General features: G+C 37.9%; 1 protein-coding gene across 8 annotated transcripts in view; it reads right to left on the bottom strand.

Moving 5' to 3' along the window:
- The window catches only part of UBR3 (ubiquitin protein ligase E3 component n-recognin 3), a 119991-nt gene that overhangs the window by 40473 nt on the left and 59336 nt on the right, over positions 1–20182 (bottom strand). For 7 of the 8 annotated variants that reach the window (XM_068948648.1, XM_068948643.1, XM_068948645.1 and 4 more), the window contains 5 exons: positions 14331–14419; positions 7728–7877; positions 7109–7242; positions 2379–2489; positions 251–463 (listed from right to left, as the gene is read on the bottom strand). In XM_068948648.1, coding sequence (XP_068804749.1) covers positions 251–463; positions 2379–2489; positions 7109–7242; positions 7728–7877; positions 14331–14419 — 697 coding nt within the window. The remainder of the gene's footprint in view (positions 1–250; positions 464–2378; positions 2490–7108; positions 7243–7727; positions 7878–14330; positions 14420–20182) is intronic. The other variant, XM_068948646.1, reaches the window with a different exon arrangement.

Raw genomic sequence — 20182 nt, forward strand, 5'->3', positions numbered from 1 at the left:
GTACTTCACAAATTTAGATGAATTACACTTTTGTCATAGCTGTCTTCGATTTATTTTTAATAGGTAATGTAATAAAAGCTGTAAACATTCCAAATATTTTGATTAAATTTAAAAATAGTATGCTATCTTCCAAATAGAAAGAGGAGAAAATGAAGTTTCCCAGACTGTGGCGTTTCTAAAAGGTCATAAAATACAACATAACGTAAAACTGAAAGGTAGAGGCAAATTAACAAGGATCTTTCTGCCTTACACTGATGCTTACTGGGAAAGTTCCCAGCTGTTCTTGAAGATCTTCCACCTCTTGTACAAGATCTCGCATACACTTGTTACTATGACTTTGCCAAAGGCTTCTTTCGACATTGTTTCCCGGATAACAAGGAAGAACACTGTTAGCAAACTGCCTGCAGAGGGGACAGGTAAATTCTCCTTTGTCCACTGAAAAACCCTGGAGGACCTGGTCATTCTAAAAGAGAGGGGGGCAGGGGGGAAAAAAAGATGTAAATTAAATTTGCTGAAGATGAAAACTTGTTCTTTGATTACTTCAGGCCTAAAGATTTATAGAGAAAAAACATCTCTAAAAACCAACACTTGTAAAGAAATAACAACAGGAATGACTCCCCTGTTTAGTTTAGCACTCTTTTTTAGTAAAAGAGTTTAGTAAAAACGGTACAAGCCATCTACTTTTCAAGTATTCTTCACTGTCGATAGCTATCTGATAATAAACTAGAAAATATCTGAATGAGATATTTTGAATACTTCACTTGCACTGTCTATCAATTCCTATAAAGTTTAAGACTCCCTTAAAAATGTCTTCTCGTTTGCCAAAAGGCATTTTTTTCCAGCCGTGAGAAGTATGAGAAGAGGCACAGGTGGAAAACCTGATCAGCTAGCCACTGGAGGGCAGCGTGCCAAAAACACCCTGCTAATTTCTTCATTATCATGAAGGATGGAAATATGGATACAGAAGTATCTATCCGGGAAGCAGGGGGACCTGTCACCGGCAAGCAACCTCGCTTCAGCTTCACGCGCTGCCTCAGCATTGCCCACGGCGGGGAGGGGAGAACTGCTAAGTTAGCGCCGACTCTAACTTAAACTTCAAGCAACCCGCCCCGACGCTGCGGCGCTCTGGTAAACCGTTTACGTGCTCTTCTGGATGTTGATCTCTGATTGCCTTACAAAAATAGCTTTTATCAAGATAAACATGAGTCTACACAAAATCATTCTGTTATTAAGAACGCTGGAAACAGGCAATTATTATGCACTAAATTTCAGGCACCAATAACACAAATTAGAAGTTCAGTTAAATAGCGCACAAGCCCTCAAGAACACAACAAGATGGTTCACGGGGAGCTCAAGTGAGAATCCGCCACGAAAGGGAACTCAGGGCCTGTACGATGCAAAACGTTACTCCTCCAAAAGTCTCTAAAGTAAGAGTCTTCCACGAAAGCCCAGATTTTACTTAATTATCTAGATGACACAATTATCCCTAAAAGTTTCTTTCCAATCAAATGCAAAAGAACAATTCAGCAAGGGAGCCAGTAAAGGCGGCACAGTTTCATGTTTCTCCAGGGGTAAATTCCACGGTATACACAAAGCTGGTATTAAAACTACAAAGCCTTGCTCACCGTTTTTGTCCCAATGGCAACAAAACAAAACTTACGACAAAATAAAACTAAAGAAATACCACATAAAGTAATCCTGAAACGTGAAAATAAGGATGTCCTTTCCAGCCCACAACTTCTGACGCTTGATTAATGAACTTTATTTTAAAATCATAGATAGTTTCCCAACGGTATTTTCCATGGAGAAAAAACGTGTGATTCACAAGCTAGATTATCTGAACTCATTTCTCTAAACTTCATGTATAAAAACAACATATATCATAGGTAACTAGAGATAATAATCTAATTTTTCATGACTGAATTTTCATATTACAACATAACCAAGCACATAAATTTATATTAGTAAAATTCCTCCATCATTTTTTCTTAAATTCCTCGGTCCTTTCTAATGCACATTGAACACCAAAACAGGAATCTGTGAAACCAGTGCGATGCGCAAGACGTGTTTTACCTGAATGTGCTTACCAGAGAAAAATAATGCATTATTTCATTTTTAAAGAATGGGATTAATTTAGTCAAAATTTTTTCCAATATATCAGAATAACTGAAAACAAAGTATTGCTGTTAATAAGGTCAAGATGTAATAAGGGAGATTTAATATCTGCAGTACTGGAAGGAAAATAAAAACATCTTGTATATTCATGTAAAACACAGGAAGCACCCAATCTTTCTTCTACTGAATCAAACAGCACAAATCCGTTGATTTTACTGAGAACAGTTCAGCTCCAAAACACCAAAACCTTTAGTTTTACTTACCCGTAAAGATTCCATGTAAGATTTATGACAATCTATGTGTAAAGTATGGCCGCATGTTTGTACATAAACACCTCCTTCCCAGCCTATTGACACTGCTTGCAGACAGGAACTCTAAAAACAAACAGCCCCCCACCCCCCAAAGAAAAAACGTAAGAAGAAAGAAAAACTATATATGTATATTTATTTAAGATTAAGATATTTACCACAATTCATTTTGACATTAAAAAATAGATTTTTATTTGCTGCTAGCTAATACAAAAATATATATTTTGTGGCAATAAAGCAAGATTTTATTTTTATAAGGTATATATTTATACTGACTTACATGCATGCCATTATACTATTCTTTCCACCCAACAGCCAATCACTTCAGTCACACTTCTACAGTTTTTGCCACTTAAGATAATGATAAAATTGGGAAGCAATAAAATGCATATTCTGTAAATGCTCATTTTGTTTTGACATTTGCAAGCGTCACAAGACATTTCTTCCAATTCAGCTTCTGTACAGTCTAACACATTCCACCACCTGAAGTAACATTTTACATCAGTACTACAGCAAATACTTCTGTAAAGAACTTCTTGTATTACAGAATGAAGGAGGCTGTACCTGCACCATCTTTTCCAGTAACACAAGCTTACCTTTCCCATGTACAATGGCAATATGCTGCTCCAATACATTCCATTCAGTTTTGTCCAGAATAAGTTAATTTAATAAGGAGATTAGAGTAATATAATTAAACTCTAGTCTGTTATTAAAATTCAATGTAAACAGTTTTTTGGGGTTTTTTTGAGTTGTTCAACAATATCGTTAGGAATACATCATAAAGGAAAAATAAAACAAATAATTGTTTAGGGGATTAAGTTTTATACTAGGGAAGTTTTGAAAACATTGGCTTGTTCAAACATCGAGCTAGTGTCATGACAGGATTTACTGGCCACATATCAAAACTAAGTATTTACTCAACTAGTATTCCTCAGGAAAAAATTAACCGAAAAAATAGTTACATGTGACAAATTTATGATAAGGAATCCTAGTAAATACGCAAGCAGAATATCTAGCTATAGTCAGTCTAACTACTACATCTTAATTTCTCAAAAAACAATTTCATACACAGATTAAACTGTACATTTTAATGTACAGAAAAAGATATATGGCAACTGAAAATGGAAAACAATTATTAGCATAGGCTTGCCCTAAAGTGGGCTTAATGTATGATGCAAAAATAGAGTAACATGAGTAACCAACTCTGATGGTTATCTTTTCTGAGGATGCCCTAGCAGCTTGTCTTTTCCGGCATATGAACTGATATTACAAATTCCAGGTACGCTACAAGACATGCTCCTATTTACCTTACCTCAACTCAACGTTCGTAATGGTCTACGCTCTTTCAGGTTCAAATTAATGATCTTAGTGACATGAAAAGTTTTTTTTTTCTTTTTGCTGGTTCCTGCATAATTTACTGAGTGGACTGCACTGTTAATAAGGCATGGTTATGCAAGGTACCTGAATAAGCCCTGCAAAATAATTGCTTAATTCAAGAAAAGCACTATTGCATGTATTTAATGAGGCTATTTGTTTATTTAAGGTCACATTTTGACAACTGAAATTCTATTGCATCTTCTGAGATGCAGACCTAACAGGAAACAACAGACTCATGAATGCGGGTGAAACTTGGATCGCCTGACCTTTAGCGAAATAACTGTATAGTGAGTATTCTTTACTTAGAAAGGTGGAGAGAGAGACTAGGATACGGGTCAGGAAGAAAAGGCTGGAGACATCAACAGAACAGAAGGGAAAAAGAATAAAAATATGAGAATCCATACTAAAAAAATGCTTTATCTCTCCTCTGCAACTGGAGATACAGAAGGGGGGAAAGAAGTTCACGGCTGTCTCTCCGAGTAGGTTCGTCTATGTCCTACTGATTAATTAACCTGAGGAAAAGGACAACAGGATTGCTCCCTTCATTTCTTCTCCTTCCCAGATAGCAATAATTTATGCTTTTTACAAGCTGTTCCAAAATCTTTGCTTTTCCAGCTGCTCTCCCCTTTCTTAGGGTAACACTCAGAGTAATGTTAAGAACAAGCCCATCTTACATTTGGTGCTGCACTGACTTGTTCAGGCTCCAGCCACTGTGCTGGGGAATGCAACGCAAGGAGTTTAAGCAGCTGAGCCCGGCTCTATGGGTGGCATCGGGAACGTTAATAAATGGATGTGTACCTCTGCAGAAAGGTCTTTGCAGAAAGAGTTTCCTTATCACTACTGAAGTGAGAAATAAAAGAGGCTCAGAAGCAAGCCACATGCCAGTTACAGGCCTGGGAGGGAGGATGCCTGTCTTAAGTTATGGGTTACAGAGTACTATGTGATCCTGAAAACGGTCCAATCCATCTAAGTATATGGAGTTTTATCTCCTAATCCTTAGTCAAACTTCCCCGTCTGAAAAATAATAGCTTTCAACGATTTTTCTTTTAATAGGTAAAAACGCTGTTCTCTGCTTTACAGCAAACGTATCAAATTTCAGCTAAGAAAGGGCGACAGGCTTCTCTATGGAAAAAACCGGCCCACTTTGCCCAGCCTGTATACAGCTTTTAGTTTTTGAAATGTTGTTTATTCTTCTTCAAGTAGAAGAAGCGAGATCACATTTGATAATTTAAAATTTTTACAACTAAGTTAAGTTATTCTCTTGCCTCCTGAAATCTGTACTTCTTGTTACAGGAAGGACACTCACTGTGAAGGACACAGCTGATAAATAAAGGGACTTCTCATTGCTTAGCTCAGCTGAACAAGCCACTCAAGACACTAACAGATGTCTCCATTTCTATGCCAAAAGAAATTTAAGGATTACTTCTTTCATGCAGAGACTTTTTTTTAGCACAATCGTGACCTGGAAACTTGAAAGCAGAAATAGCTAATTCGACTAGTATTCAAATCAGGATGGGAATTTTTCAAAGCAGGATGCATTTGGTCACTGCATTATAGTATATTTTAGACTAGCTTGTCATTAGTTTTATTGCATAGAAAGGAAAAAATGCACTCCAGTAAGATCAACTTTTTGAATAACACCTATTTTTCATTAGCACTCCTTTCATTTGTAGCATGTAAGCAAGTAAAAATAAAGCTACCATATTATTTAAACATTTTTAATCACTTCAGTAGGGAATAATGTTCATTTACAATGCGAAACATTAGCAAATAAATACAGGTATATATTGCTGAGGCACACAAGCCTGACACTTCTTCTGAGCTTGAGAAACTGATATGTTATTAATTACAACCACCCCAGGTACAAAGTGGAGGTGGGGGTGTGCTCTTTTCTTCTTTCTTTTCTTTTTTTTTCTTTTTTTCCAAATATCCTTATTAAACAACAGAAGCATCCTAAGTTAATTGAAGGACAGATTCATGGAAGCACTGTATAACAGCATCAATGCCAAATGAAGGAAGACTTCTCAACAGATTCTTTTTGAAGTGAAAATATCTGTTTGTCCAGAAATCATTTTCTGCTTAAATCTTTTAAAGTTTTACTTTTTAGCATGGACATTGATGATATTTGCCTCAGGGGGAAGTTGCTTTTCTGAAAACATTGCCAAATTTTTAAAACTATATCAAACAATTATGAAATTTTCTCTAAATTAATCTACTGTACATAAGTCAAGCACGCTTGGTTACAGTCGGCAGGTTTCGATTTTCTAGTGTGGATAACAGATTATGAGAAAGTTACTAACCATATCATAGTACAAATGGCAGCAATTTTTCTCTTTAAAGCCAAAATTTAAGCTTCTAAAGGCTGCATATTTGGTTAGATCTGCCTAACATCTGGTATGTCTGCTGAGAGCAGTCTGTAGGGGCAAACTTAGGGTGATGAGGTACATAACCTACTCTCTCAGAATGATATCTCAAAACAGATTTGTGTTATCTTACACTACTGTTTTATACAACAGCACTGATAATCACAGATAGTATTTCCAATAAAGGTTAATCACTAACCAAGTTCTGTTAAGCATCAACAATTGGCTCTCAAAATGAAACATAAGTAGTTATAACACGTTTCTTTTGGTTTTATTAAGCAATGCAAAACCCTGCTTGGAACAGCTAACAGAACTCCAAAATAGACAATAACATTCCCATGAATGTGAAATTCAACTTTAGCAATTTTGTGCAGAATTCAGGCTGCAGCAGAAGAAAGAGAGTGAAGTTTTCTCCTGGCCCCTCCCCTCCTCTCTACTCACCCTTCTTTGTACAGGCTCAGAAAACCCTCAAAAAAGGGTTAAAACTACTCTTTCCTCTTACCCTTCCTGCCAAAATAATTTAACCCAGAGTAAGTCCTTGATCTGGTTCATGGAACGAACCACAAGAAAGCTTTTGTTTTGAAAGTGGTACTTAAGACAGCAGAATCACATCTCATTCACATGGTCACACTGACTTGTGAAATCCCTCTTGTAGAGAAAATGTGTATGAATATTTAATGAATATTAATGCCTGTGGATATGCTAGTTGCCTATGCCAAAATCATACGCAAGGGAAAGCTAGACACTATTTAAAAATAAGAAGCTTATCAGATGTAAACGCTTCATATCCATAACTATTGCAACATGACAAATTGTTTCACTAAATGTAGAAATGAAACTAGGAAGCCTCTTCTATGCAGAGTAAATTCACTAAATTGTAATCCCATTTATCTTTCCATACAACTCATTTCATAAGGGGCAGTTCTGTTCAGATCAAATACGTACATCTTTAAAGTATCGCTGTAAAGTTGTAAGCCTCACATCATGCAGTGCTGCACAGGTATCCCAAGGGTATATTTGCTCCTCTTCAGTGGTTGGCAGTTTCTTTGGCTCAGTGCTATTGCGGCATTGTCCCAAGACTGCATATAGAAAAGAAGCATGAAGGAATGAAATGAATAACAATATGCTGAAGAACTAGGACATAAAAATCTTGACGTCCTGGTTTAACTAGTGTGTTTTCATTGATATTAAAAAGTAGAAAAAATTAATAAAGAACCTAAATACCGAAAGCAGTGTTTTTGTACTGGGAGTACATAAAGCATGTAGACACACATCCACATACTCATGGCTATTTTACAGACTCCTTTGCTTTCAAAACTATCTTCCTGCAGGTCTCTGATATTCTGCTGGGTTTACAAAAGCAAACAGGAGAGAGGAGGAAATAAGACAAACCCTGATCATCCTTTTCCCAACCCCTTATAACGTCTCAGTACCCTCATGGAAGACCATCCACAAAGAAACAGGACTCTCATTGTTTTTCCAGGCTCCACAAGACAAAATAATAGTTATGCAGGTCTGCTGGAAGCTGCAAACGCTGCTTGTCCAGCAAGTCACGCGTTCGTACCTGAGGACGCTTGTAACAGTACAACTAGCCCTGTAGGTCTGTCTTCAGTAGAAGGACCACTCTGTCCACAAATAACACAATCGTATATTGCCTCAGAAACATGCTGTTCTGATGTAGCTATCTCCATGGCAATATCAGCATCTGGTGATTCTGAAAAAGGATAGGAAAACTGATATTAAACAGAAGAAAAGAAATCCAATTACTTCTGCATCGAGGTAGTGAAGGAAAAACCTCCAAATTCGTTTTTCTAATCAATTAATCTAAGATTAAAACATAGAAAGTTATTTGAAGCTAACCCTGCTGTTTCAAACAGAAAGACGCCAACACAATGAAGTACAAGTTTTCCCATATTTAAGACTATCACTTAAAATCAATTAAATAATTACATAGAATGAAATGTGAGGTTTTTTGTATTAAACAATCTGTATAAGGCGTCTATAAAACTGAGGTCTAACTTCTGCTTTATGAGATTCTGTATTGAAACACTGAATTCATAGAGATGAATCTCTAAAACCAGAGCTACCCATAACTAACGTTTTCTCCCCAGTTATTGTCAGAGTAAATCTGGAGACCCCAGAAAAGAACTTTACAAATACTGAGTCAAGGAGAATGAGCTAAGTGGTGTTATCAAGACCGATCAGTGGAGCTGGACATCAGTTTAATTACCAAATTAGGCAAGTAAAGTGTAAATATGTCAAGTGAGCTCCAAGAAAATGAACCATCTCAATAATGGAGATGCCTTTACGTGACATTTCTGTAAGTTGCATAAGAATGAACAGTATATTTTCCCAACAGTTATATTATATAACAGTTATATAACAGGGCTAGTTGTACAGTTATATTAACCTAGAAGTATATAACTTGCTTTTTAAAATAGGTTTGACAGTTCTCTCTCTTGCCCTTCTGTATCACACATATGCCCCTCCACTACATTCAAATATGTACAGTTTTAACAAAACAGTGAGTTATGTCTTATCAACAAGTAATATGTAATGCAGCCATTTTCCAAGACAAATGCAGTTTAAGGAAACGTACAAGTAAAAACAAAATATTCTTTAAATGAAACCTGGAAAATCTTTAAAGTTTTACGGTGTATTAAAAAAAGTAACCTGCTGCTACGCTATTTAAAATTTACTGTATAATTTAAATTTTACTGAATAAAAGAAACATCAGAGATTGGGTTTTTCCAATGTTCCCTGTTATTGTTTTCAGGTGCACAGATAGATACACTCAAGGTTAGGGATGAGCTTCCATGTATTTAGGCTCTTAAGTTATCTACTGAAGTTCCCTACTGGTTGTAGGCTCAACGTTTGTGAGACACAGGGATTTTCGAAGGGTATGGAGTTGATCAGTTTCTCCTAGAAGTCAAAGAAATTATTTTGGTTTCCAAACAATATGTCAAGTTCTTAATAAATTTTACATGAATTAACTTCTAAAAGAATACTTCCCTGTAGATTTTATTTGACGATAACAACGAAATCTTTTTTCTTAGTAATTTTATGAGATGTTACCAATTTATGAAGCTGAATTCAAGTGAAGTTTCATGCAGAGAGAGAGAAAAGCACAGTGCATGTTTAGAATCACTTCTGCAATCTGTTTCTACGACTATTAAAGATGACTACATGAAACATCATATAGGCTGTGTTAAAACCTACTTGAGAGGCTCTCAGCTCCGCTAAAGAGAAGACATCTAGAATAAACTTAAGAATTCTTTATTGGCTTGAAAGAAAAGCACCTTACCACCTTATGATCCTCTCCTAACTCCTTACAAACACAAATAATTAACCTTTCGATCTGCAATAAGGGTGTTTTGTTTCAATTCTTTCCTAGAAGATGAGTTTTCTGAAGGAAAATACGTCCTCCCCAGTTTCAACCATGGCCTTTATCTCTTTGACTAAATAGGCCAAGGCACAGGGCATGACACAGGACTGCTTTCAGGAGTGCTCTCTTCTGAGAGTCCATTGCAAGCTCATTAAAGGACAGGCATGTCGAATGCAAAGCAGCATCTTTCTTTGCTATGAAAACTCAATACAATGCTCTCACTCATAGGGCAAAATCAAAACTATACTGTTTTAGTAAGTATTGATTTCTCAGTCATTTATTGAGGGTCATATGAAAATGAACTACAATCTTCACTGACCTACAGTTGCTAATATTGTACACACATTTATCACCATCTAGTGGCAGTCAGATGAACAGTGAATGAAAAAGCAAAACGCATCAACGGCGAACATTTTTATTGTAAAACTCCAAACAGCCAGAAAAGCTAGCAACAATTGTAAAGCAGGAGAGAGGTAGTAAACACAACCGTTGTTTTTCACATTAAACATCTTTGACACCATCTCATTGTCATGTCAATAATTTATACTCACAGGCATCTGTGCATCAGAAGTACACGACATGAGAATGACTATGACTAGAATGACTATTCCGGTCTTATTTATCTTTTTCTAAAATATTCTCAGTAAAACATGAAACATGCACCCATTCAACGCTTTTTCTAAGAGACGAAGTAAGACAACGTAGTATGGCAGCCTGGTTTTGAACAGTGTAACAGAAGTCCTCAATATCAGTTAACGTTTTATTTATGAAATAACATCCACTCATCGCTCTTACTCTCTTCTATACAAAACTTTATGATTAGAAAAGGGAAATATCCTTCTTAACAGAATGTGTTAACATTTGCAAATTAAAATTGCTGAAGAAAAAAAATATATGGATTTGATTTACTTAGGCTCCTCTTTGCTCAGTTAGATTAGGACATGCATACACCAAACAGATCAGTGCATGTGCTTTGTATTCCCGGGAAAATTACTTTCTTCCTTCGCTGCATTTTTTCCAGTGTATTTTCATGTTCAACTGTCTTATAGTTTTCCAAGGGGGAAGCCTCCACATTCAACATTTGTAAGCATATGGCATTTTACTTCTAATACATGTGTCTCTCTTCAAGCACACTATCTCTTTATGGTTTATTTTAAACCTCAGGGGAAAAAAAAACATAGATCTTAATATTTAAAAGGTATTTCAATCCAATCCAGTATGTCCTATCTATACTTCAATCTCCTATATGAAACAGGCACATAAAGATCAGGCTGATTTAATTTCAAACCCCATGGGCCAAACGCATGCTTCCTTCACAAATGTTTAGATTTGGTGCTAGGCTACTTTGTCAAATAATAAACTTTCAAGGGAACTAAATCTCTAGCACCAAAGACCACTCTCTAATCAAACAATTTTCCCAGGAAGTAGTTAAAGAAAACAAAGTCAACTTATACAAATTGTATGGGCAAGAGAAACAGGCAAGGATTTAAAGCTGCGAAGAAGTAAACAGACGAAAACCTCCCTGAAATGAACAACAACAACAACAAAACCACCACTTCTTTTTAGATGGACTGTGACAAACCTTGATTACTGGCCTCAACTCTCTCAGAATTAAACCGAATTACACAGTTTTACCTCAAAGGTACATTTTCCTTGTCCCTCTCCTCCTCTCCTTTTTTGCTGCCCAAGTGCATCATTCTGTCTTCACTTTGCAGTAATATTAACAAAACAGTTTTGTAAACAAACTGGGACACTAATTAAACTAAATATTACATAAAGAAAAAGCATATCTTGTTGGACTTCAGGAGGAAAAAAAAAAGATCAGTAGAGGAGGTGCATTTAGAAGTTAATAGAACTAAAAGATTTTTAGTTTTTTGGAAGATGAGACTCGGGCTACGGTTAGTTTGAAAGGGTAGATTTTGGCAGCAGAACGGGGTAAAAATATATCAGCAGCAGTGTGGAAAAGGGAGATTAGAGAAAGCTATGCAAATTGTGACCTTCTCATTTTTGTTATTCTTGCCCTTCTTCTTGTCCTTCCTCAGTTTTGCCTCTGTGGAGCAACAGACTCTCTCTCCCTAGCGACATGATCCAGCCAAACTGTCCTGGGCCCTGATTCTCCAAAGGTTTAACCTAACTGATTCCACAGAAACTTGTCCTAATGACGTCAAGAAGCAAATGGGAAATACAAGACAATGATAAATGGTATTGATATCAATTCACCAAATTTCTCTTATAAGATTTGTCTGATACTGTAATCCCTCTGATTTTCTAGCTACCTACAGCACGTTCTCTTTGCAGATTATTTCAGAAGTATGGATAATATGAACCTCATTAATTAGAACACAGTTAAAAATCACTGAAGGAACGTGAAAACATTTAAACAGGTATTCAGGGTAGTACCAAACACTATTTTTTATATATATATACATATATATTTTAAAGTTAATTATTTATCTCTTGGTTTGGTTTTGCAACAATATAGATGAGAGACCCAAAGTTACAAAATCTGCCTTTGCATCCTCCTAGCAAATACTGATCAATGTGCCATCATCTAACACATTGTGTTACTACAGAATGCCTTGCTGCCTGAATTTTATTTCAATTTGAATTCTCCAGAGTTTAAGGGCATGATTTGCTCCCCTTCTTCCCCACCTGGCAAAAATCCCAAACCCAAAGGGCTGCGTAAAAGCGTCCAAACACAATAAGCACAGTTTACAATCTCTGACCGTCGTCAACGTTCTTTCTGCCATACTCATTATGTGTCACAGTGGTCCCCCAGCATCAAAGCAACTATTAGCATACTAATATCTTTTGCCCTGAACCAGCAGATATATTCTCAAGAGATCAGTACCTAATTTATTTTTCTGTCTGGTTGCAGAAGATTGAGTGTTAGGAAATGTATGTCACCTTGCTTTCAAATTGTGCACTTTTTTTAACCTAGCTAAGGAGCATTTGCTTCAAGGACAAAATGAGGTTCTGCTGAGAATCACACCATAGGAAAGAAATGCAAGAAATTTATTTCATAGTTATCAAGAGGCATTTCCAAAAAAAATCAAATTGAGTACTTCAGAGACAACAAAACTATAAAAAGAATGCAAAATACCTAACTCTATTAAGTGGCTGCCAAGAAACGTCTTCATGCAACTATGTTAAAATGTAGTCTCTTAAACTGATTCTATCTACTGCTCTGCCTGATGTGGTGTAATTAACAACCACCCCTACATTTTATTAAGAGAAACACTTAAAGTTATTCACTGCTTAAATACAAAAAAAGAAACAGACAAGTATTTTTAAGCATTGTGTGCCCAGCATATTGACTTATGCACAAGCATAAGCACAAAGGCCCAGGTTTTGACTGTACAGAAATTAAAGGTTATTTTTAATAGTTGACATATGTAGTTAAAACAAAAGCTAAGTGTTCCCAATCCTCCACACAAAGAAATGCTCTGCAGTGTATTGATTTCACCACGGCCCTCCATCCAGAAAAGTAATTATCTTAAACATAGCTTATGAAAATCTAACATCTGTGTGTTTATACATACATGCGTAGAGCCACATTTATATACAAACACATCAACTTCAAAAGTTGCAATATCAAGCATTCAAAATATAGGTAACTGCAGAATCAAGTTTCCCAATCAACTTTAGCCATGATTCTGTGCAATGTGACTTCATTTTAATAACATGACTGCATGTCTTTTTCTCCCTCTTCCTTACTCCAGCAAACAGATTAAAAAGAAATAGCTATCCATTTAATAAGCATTACTCAAACTCATCTTAACATGTGATCTTTGTGTTATGTCCTGCACATCCTCCAAACACAACACCATATACACAGTCGTTACTTGTTAAAGCACTTTTTCTGTTTGCCATATCCAAGACCTTCATAAATACTAGTGACTAAATCTTCTCAGCACCCCATTCACGGAAATGAAATGAATACAACTTCGACAAACAGGCTTTCTTCAGTAACAAGAAGAGTCAAAGTATTTCTAACTCGCGCCCTGCTTAAAATCAGATTAAAACCACAAGTCAGACTATTTGATTGATTGAGAGGAAAAAAAAAAAAGTTCCTGCTTTCAGAAGTGCTAGTGTTCAATTAAACAATCCAGAAAAAGAAAATAAGTTTCTGCCTCTTATTTAAACAAGCTAATCAAGATTAGGGGTTTCTACACAACAAAACCTGAAAGAACTTATCCTTAAGAAAAACATAAATATGAGAACTGATTCTGCTGTAAAGAATGTATTTAAAATAGATAATTGACATAGAATATAGCATTATCACTTGTAGTGACTGAGGTGATCTAAAAATTATGCTTTCCTCAATTCTATACATAATTTTAAAAGGAAAAACCTTTACCGTATTAAAATTTGAGATTTTCTCTACAAAGGAATAGTGTTAAGATTTACTAACACAGTTTAAGAAAATTTAATCTTTAAAAAATCAGACTAACTTTGGAAATTATTATATTAAAGGGAAAATATTTTAGCATATCACACAAATGTAACCACTTTCTTCACTTGCTATTAAGAAAAAATAAGAGTAGACTTATGTGCTTCAGATGTGTTCCCTTTCACGTATTTTCAAGATTGTTCAACCTCTTCCTTAACCCTTACCTATCCAGTATTAATCTGTCCTAGAAAACACAATTTTAAGCCTCTTATGCAGCATCAAGTGCACAAGTGGATATGGTAGTAATAATTTCATTTGTTTAACTATTTGATTTAAAAAAATACTAACGAGATACTAAAACCAAAAAAAACAACGAACAAGCAACTTACCAACATCCATGGCGGTTTCCATGAAACTTTTTTGCCTTGAAGCAAATTCAGCTAGCAATTTCTGTTGCCTTTCTCTAGCCTTCTGTCGTCTGTGTGAAATAAGAGGGAGGGAGAAAAAAAAAAGAGAGGAGACTACTATAATGGAGGATTACAGTCATCATTTTAAACAATCTCATTCAAAATTCAAGCTTTCTCTAAATAAATCATTCCTTTCCAAGACTAAAAAAGGAAGCTACTACTCTAGAAGTAATATTTACTGAGCAGAGGGTTTTTTTTGTTGTTTTAAGTCTGAAAGGAAGGAACAAAATCCTGTCCAAAAATCCAAAGGATCCTTAGCAGATTACTACCTAACATCATAAATAAAACCAAGACTTTGTTCTTTCAAGTTGTCTTTCTACTTCATAAAGGAAGAAAAGCAGAATGAAATGCCCATCTTTATATAAAAACAACTACTCTTGTGAACAAGCAACATTCATGCGAACAATCAACATTTACAAGTCCATAATAATAAAAAAAGGCCTACTTCACACTTTTACTATCAAGCCTGATGCTAAAGGAAACATAATTATGAATACTTCGTTTTCCAGCTAAGGCTCTTCATGCCAGTTTCTTTTCCCCTACCTCCACCTCAGATACCGGCCACCAACAGTTTTAACAGACTTAAAGACGTTTCAGATTGCTTCCATACTGAAGTCCCTAGGCTCCCTCCAACCGAGTTGACTTTTTCCTCTTTGTTTAACATAACCTCTCATTTGTAAATCAAGAACATGAGCTGCAGACCCATTTTTGGTCATCCTGCCATTGAAACTGTATTAGTGAGCTGTCCAAGGTTATATGATCAGCTACATTTCTACAATTATTACTTGCAAATGTGAATTTCAAAGTAGCAACATCTGTTGATGGCTCAGTGAAAAAGCAGTGGAGGAAACAAACAGCTAGCACATCAAAAAAATACCTAAGCTCTTCCACTATTTTCCCTCCCACCTCCACCTGAGGAATTGTTCTTCTCCATGACGACACAACTCCCCATACATTCAACTCTAAGACCAACATCACCCAGCTTTCTACCCAAGTCTGCAAAGACACGTATCCAGCTCCCACTTCCACCTGCACCGAAGCTCTTTGGCCATCCTCCTCAAAGGTACTTTAACTCATACAAGTTCTTTTAGCTATATTATTTGCTCTAATGTCTTTGCAGTCTGTCGTATTAAAAAAGTGATATCCCAACATTTTTCCTTTTTTGTTTTTCCTGATTGTGGCATTAAGTGTTCAAAGCTGTGCCCTAGTTAAGATGACCATTAAACCATATTTCTGTTACCTTCTAATTTCCAACTTCATATCCTACTTCAACCTTTCATGTTCTTTCATTTAGGTTGCTTACCGTTCTTATGAAAACATTTATCTCTTTCTCAGAATAAGGTTTGATGCATCATTTACGTACAGTTATTTCAGTATAATCCTTATTCCTCTCCTCCATATTTGCATTTTTTACAGCCATCAATATTCTTCTATCGCCTGCAGCACGTTTGTTACCAAATTTTCCTCTTCCTGAGCACCAAAACCAGGAAGGGATCTTTACTGCGACATGAGTTTACAGATGGAGGAGATGGGAGAGGCCATGAGGAGTGGGAAAAACAAGCCCAAAACGGACACCGCAGCTGTGGAGCACATGGGACGCGTAGCAGTGAGCGTCAGGAGGCCACAGAGCACTTCCCAGGCCAGCTGGGGAAGCTGCTACAAACTCTGCTCATCACCATTAACAACCAGTTATTTCTTTCTTTTTCCTACCCAGTTAGAGGTGATTAAGATAACTGACAAGGGATTTAAAAACATCACTTGGCACCTGCTTACGCTGCAGGGGGGAGACCCCCCCAGCCTGCAGCACTGCCTGGATACCCCGTCCCAGGGCGCAGCGGCCCAGCTCAGGCCTGTTCCTACCGCAAAGCTTCAGACTGGCTTTCTTAAAGGCACCTTAGAAACCCACAGATCAGTGCCCACTTATCTGTCACACTGTACAGCCATCGTTTCTCAAAATAACTTCTGCGTACCACAATCCTAAGACTCACTATTTTAGGAACCATATCAGGGCTTTCATTAGATCTGTTTTTATTTACTCCTCCCGGGGAGTTTCTCAATATCTGCCTTTGCTAAAAGCACAGTGACTGTAAATAGAGGCCTCTAATAAGAGGACATAAACAAACTCTGACAGATTCAGTACAGCTCAGTAATTTTCCATGCTAGCCCTCAGGACTCGGACACTGCAGGCAGCTCTGGCTCACCACTGCTTCTGGGCCTTGGTTTCTACGGTGACAGCCCATCGCGGCCGTCACGCCAAGTTTGTCACTAGACGGCCGAGTAACCAAGCAGCTCAGCACGAAGGCTCACAGCCTGCTCCATCGGCGTTAACACAAAACTGCGCTTGAAAAAATCAAAAATGAAAAAAATAAGGACAGCCTGACTACAAGAACAACGTCAGTTACGAGACTGGTCGCTTCAGTTATCCCACTGTCTATTGCTAAACGCATTGGGTCCCCAATGTCCTTCTGCATTTGAGGAGAAGGAAATAGTCCCTTGCAACAACAAAGAACTGGAAACATTTCACTTTCATCCTTATGCTAGCCACCGAACTCAGTCGAGAAGAGAAGCGCCCAGAACAGACCCACTCAAACGTCAGATTCGTTTGGGGGAAGGGAATGACCTTTCCCTTTTCTACATGAAACGTTACACGATTCACTGATTCCCTTGCTTCTCCTGGAAATAAGTCTCCTAGCACTACCGAGCTGCACGCTAAAGAGCGCATCTTCAACGCGTGGTTATGTTTTTTCAGAAGCAGCGGTTCAAATCAGCATTTTCTGAACGGGAATTTTACATACTAAACCTTGATTACTTTGCCCCATTTACTGAACTGTTACAAGAGATGTTAAAAATAAAACCATTAACAGAACACTGCAAGGAAGAATTAACTGCAGTTTTTAAAGTAGCTAATTATAAAAACATTATATCTAGTTTGGTTTACATTATTGTAAAAGAAATACATATTCGGCATTAAAGCTTTCATTTTTGCTTTAATCTACTGTAGCTTTTGGACGCAGCAGAGAGAATTTAATGAAAAATCTGACAATGTGACAAATCGTCCCCCTTCTTCACTTGAGCAGACGCTACTTTTCTCAGAGACCGATTTCTATGAACCAGTCCAGCTTCGAAGAGTTTCAGTCATATTAAAATAGTCTTTCCAAGTTCCTTAACTCTCTAGAATTTGCAGATATTAAAGTTAAGGCCCACTACTGTATTTAAATCCTTCAAGGATTTTTAAAATTCAAATACAAATATACAAACATGTATAAATAAAAGTAACCCATAAATCAACTGAATCATATTGCAATATGTTTTTCCCAGAATTTCTAGAACCATAAAAATAGTCTAGTTATATAAACAACAAATACCCTAAACTACCGCACAGACAAGCGAGCCCACCAGCGCATGCTTGCGCATCCCAGCACGCGTCCTACCCTACCGACACCTCTTCAGCCTTTTCACTGTCTCTTGTCTGGCCACCCCAGTCTCCACGCCCCGGCCTGCAAACCCTAGGCACCGTCTCCCGGCACTGCAATTCCTAATCCCCTCACTTCCAGACTTACGCGCTAGCCAAGTTACCAGCCTCACGCGAGTGCCCCACTCCAGCCTGGTTCTGCTGCATCCCCCTGCCCCAAGCTCCTGCCTCTCTCCATGCCCTCAGGTATTTGCAATCCTGCTCCACACCTTCCCACTCCTATCACCTCTCACACCACCTCCCCCACTGAGATTTCCATGGAAAATTGCTTCCTCCATCTCCCACCCATCTCCTAATATGGCTGCCTGACGACCTCACAGTTGTCTCTACCATCCCCGACTCGCCAGCTTTGGTTTTCCCACCTCAGCTATTCAGAGCTGGTACCCTCCCTTCGCCCACTAGTACCTCTCTCCCACCGTTTCTCCTCCCAGTCCCAGTCTTCAGTTCTTCGCCCCTAATAGTCCTAGTTTTCACCTCTACTTCTCAGCTCTCGTAGCCATCATCTAGGTGTCTGATTCAGACTGCTGCTCGCATGCCACCACCGCGCTTGCTGAGCGCACAGTAGAAGCCGCCTCTCAGCTTTCGGTTTGACTAGTGCTAGCACTCCGACAGCTCGCAGGCTGCACTATTTCCCATCTCAAAACTGAGATTTTTTCCCCCAAAATTTCAGCACAAGACAGACATCTGGCATGCAAGTTTTCAGGCTACGCTATAAGAAAGTAACAATAATAATTAAAAAACAAACAAAATTATAAGGAATTGGAAACAAGCTTTTAAAATGGAATGTGTTGGACAAGCGAAAACGACAGCGTTACCAACTCACATATAATAAACCTAAAAAAACCCACAGTGTATATATATATGAATATATACACTATACAAATTCAAAAAAAAAATTCTAACTTACTTTCAGGTTGCACAGTTAAGCCCCAAAAGTTGTCTTAAGAATTAATCTTAATTCTGCACCTTTGTATATACGAATTGTAACTGTGACAATAGTTCAGTGTTTTTCCATGTAACATTCTTAATATCTAGTTTTACCTTTGCTATGGCCTAGTAATTCTTCCCATCAGAACAGAAAAGGGGAAACAAGTTCTGTTATGTGCCAGTATGTTCTAAACAAAAATTCCAATGTGAAGTGATATGAAAAAAAAAATGCTGAAAAGCAAACTCAATACAGATCGAATACTGAGCAGCTTCAAAGTTTTGTTTACCAAACGCACAATTTCTCTTCTTACTCCTCCCATACAGAAGTACAAGGGCTTCTAGGTTGAGGGGAAAAAAAGAGGGAAATAAAATTGCATCGCTTGTTCTAGGTATTTAAGAAGTCTCTGTTTTAAAAGTTCTTTACCTTGCAGCCCTGAATGTATACAACCTGCAAGTCCATGGGCTTGCACAACCTGAGAATTACTGTCCTAAGATAAATCAAATACAGGTATAAAAAAGGCCAAGAAATTAGAAAGGGATATGTGGCAACATTAAGGATGATCATGTATATAACATAAAATAATTTCAAAATTTCACAGAATCACAGAATCGTTTAGGTTGGAAGGGACCTCTGGAGATCATCTAGTCCAACCTCCCTGTTCAAGCAGGGTCACCTAGAGCATATTGCCCAGGATCCCATCCAGACGGGTTTTGAATATCTCCAGCGAAGGAGACTCCACCACCTCTCTGGGCAACCTGTTCCAATGCTCTGTCACCCTCACAGTGAAGAAGTTTTTTCTCAGGTTCAGATGGAACTGCCTGTGGTTCAGTTTCTGCCCATTGCCTCTTGTCCTGTTGCTGGGCACCACGGAGAAGAGGCTGGCCTCATCCTCTTGACACTCCCCCTTCAGATACTTGTACACGTTGATGAGATCCCCTCTCAATCTTCTCTTCTCCAGGCTGAACAGGCCCAGCTCTTGCAGTCTTTCTTCCTAGGAGAGATGCTCCAGCCCTCTAATCATCTTGGTAGCCCTCCGCTGGACTCTCTCCAGGAGTGCCATGTCTCTCTTGGACTGGGGAGCCCAGCACTGGACACAGTACTCCAGGTGAGGCCTCACCAGGGCTGAGTAGAAGGGCAGGATCACCTCCCTCGACCTGCTGGCAACACTCTGCCTAATGCACCCCAGGAGACCATTGGCCTTCTTGGCCACAAGGGCACACTGCTGGCTCATGTTTAACTTGTTGTCCACCAGCACTCCCAGGTCCTTCTCGGCAGAGCTACTTTCCAACAGGTCAACCCCCAGCCTGTACTGGTGCATGGGATTATTCCTGCCTAGGTGCAGGACCTTGCACTTGCCTTTGTTGAACTTCATGA

The sequence above is a fragment of the Struthio camelus genome, chromosome 6 (genome assembly GCF_040807025.1).
Source record: "Struthio camelus isolate bStrCam1 chromosome 6, bStrCam1.hap1, whole genome shotgun sequence".
Classification (NCBI taxonomy): domain Eukaryota; kingdom Metazoa; phylum Chordata; class Aves; order Struthioniformes; family Struthionidae; genus Struthio; species Struthio camelus.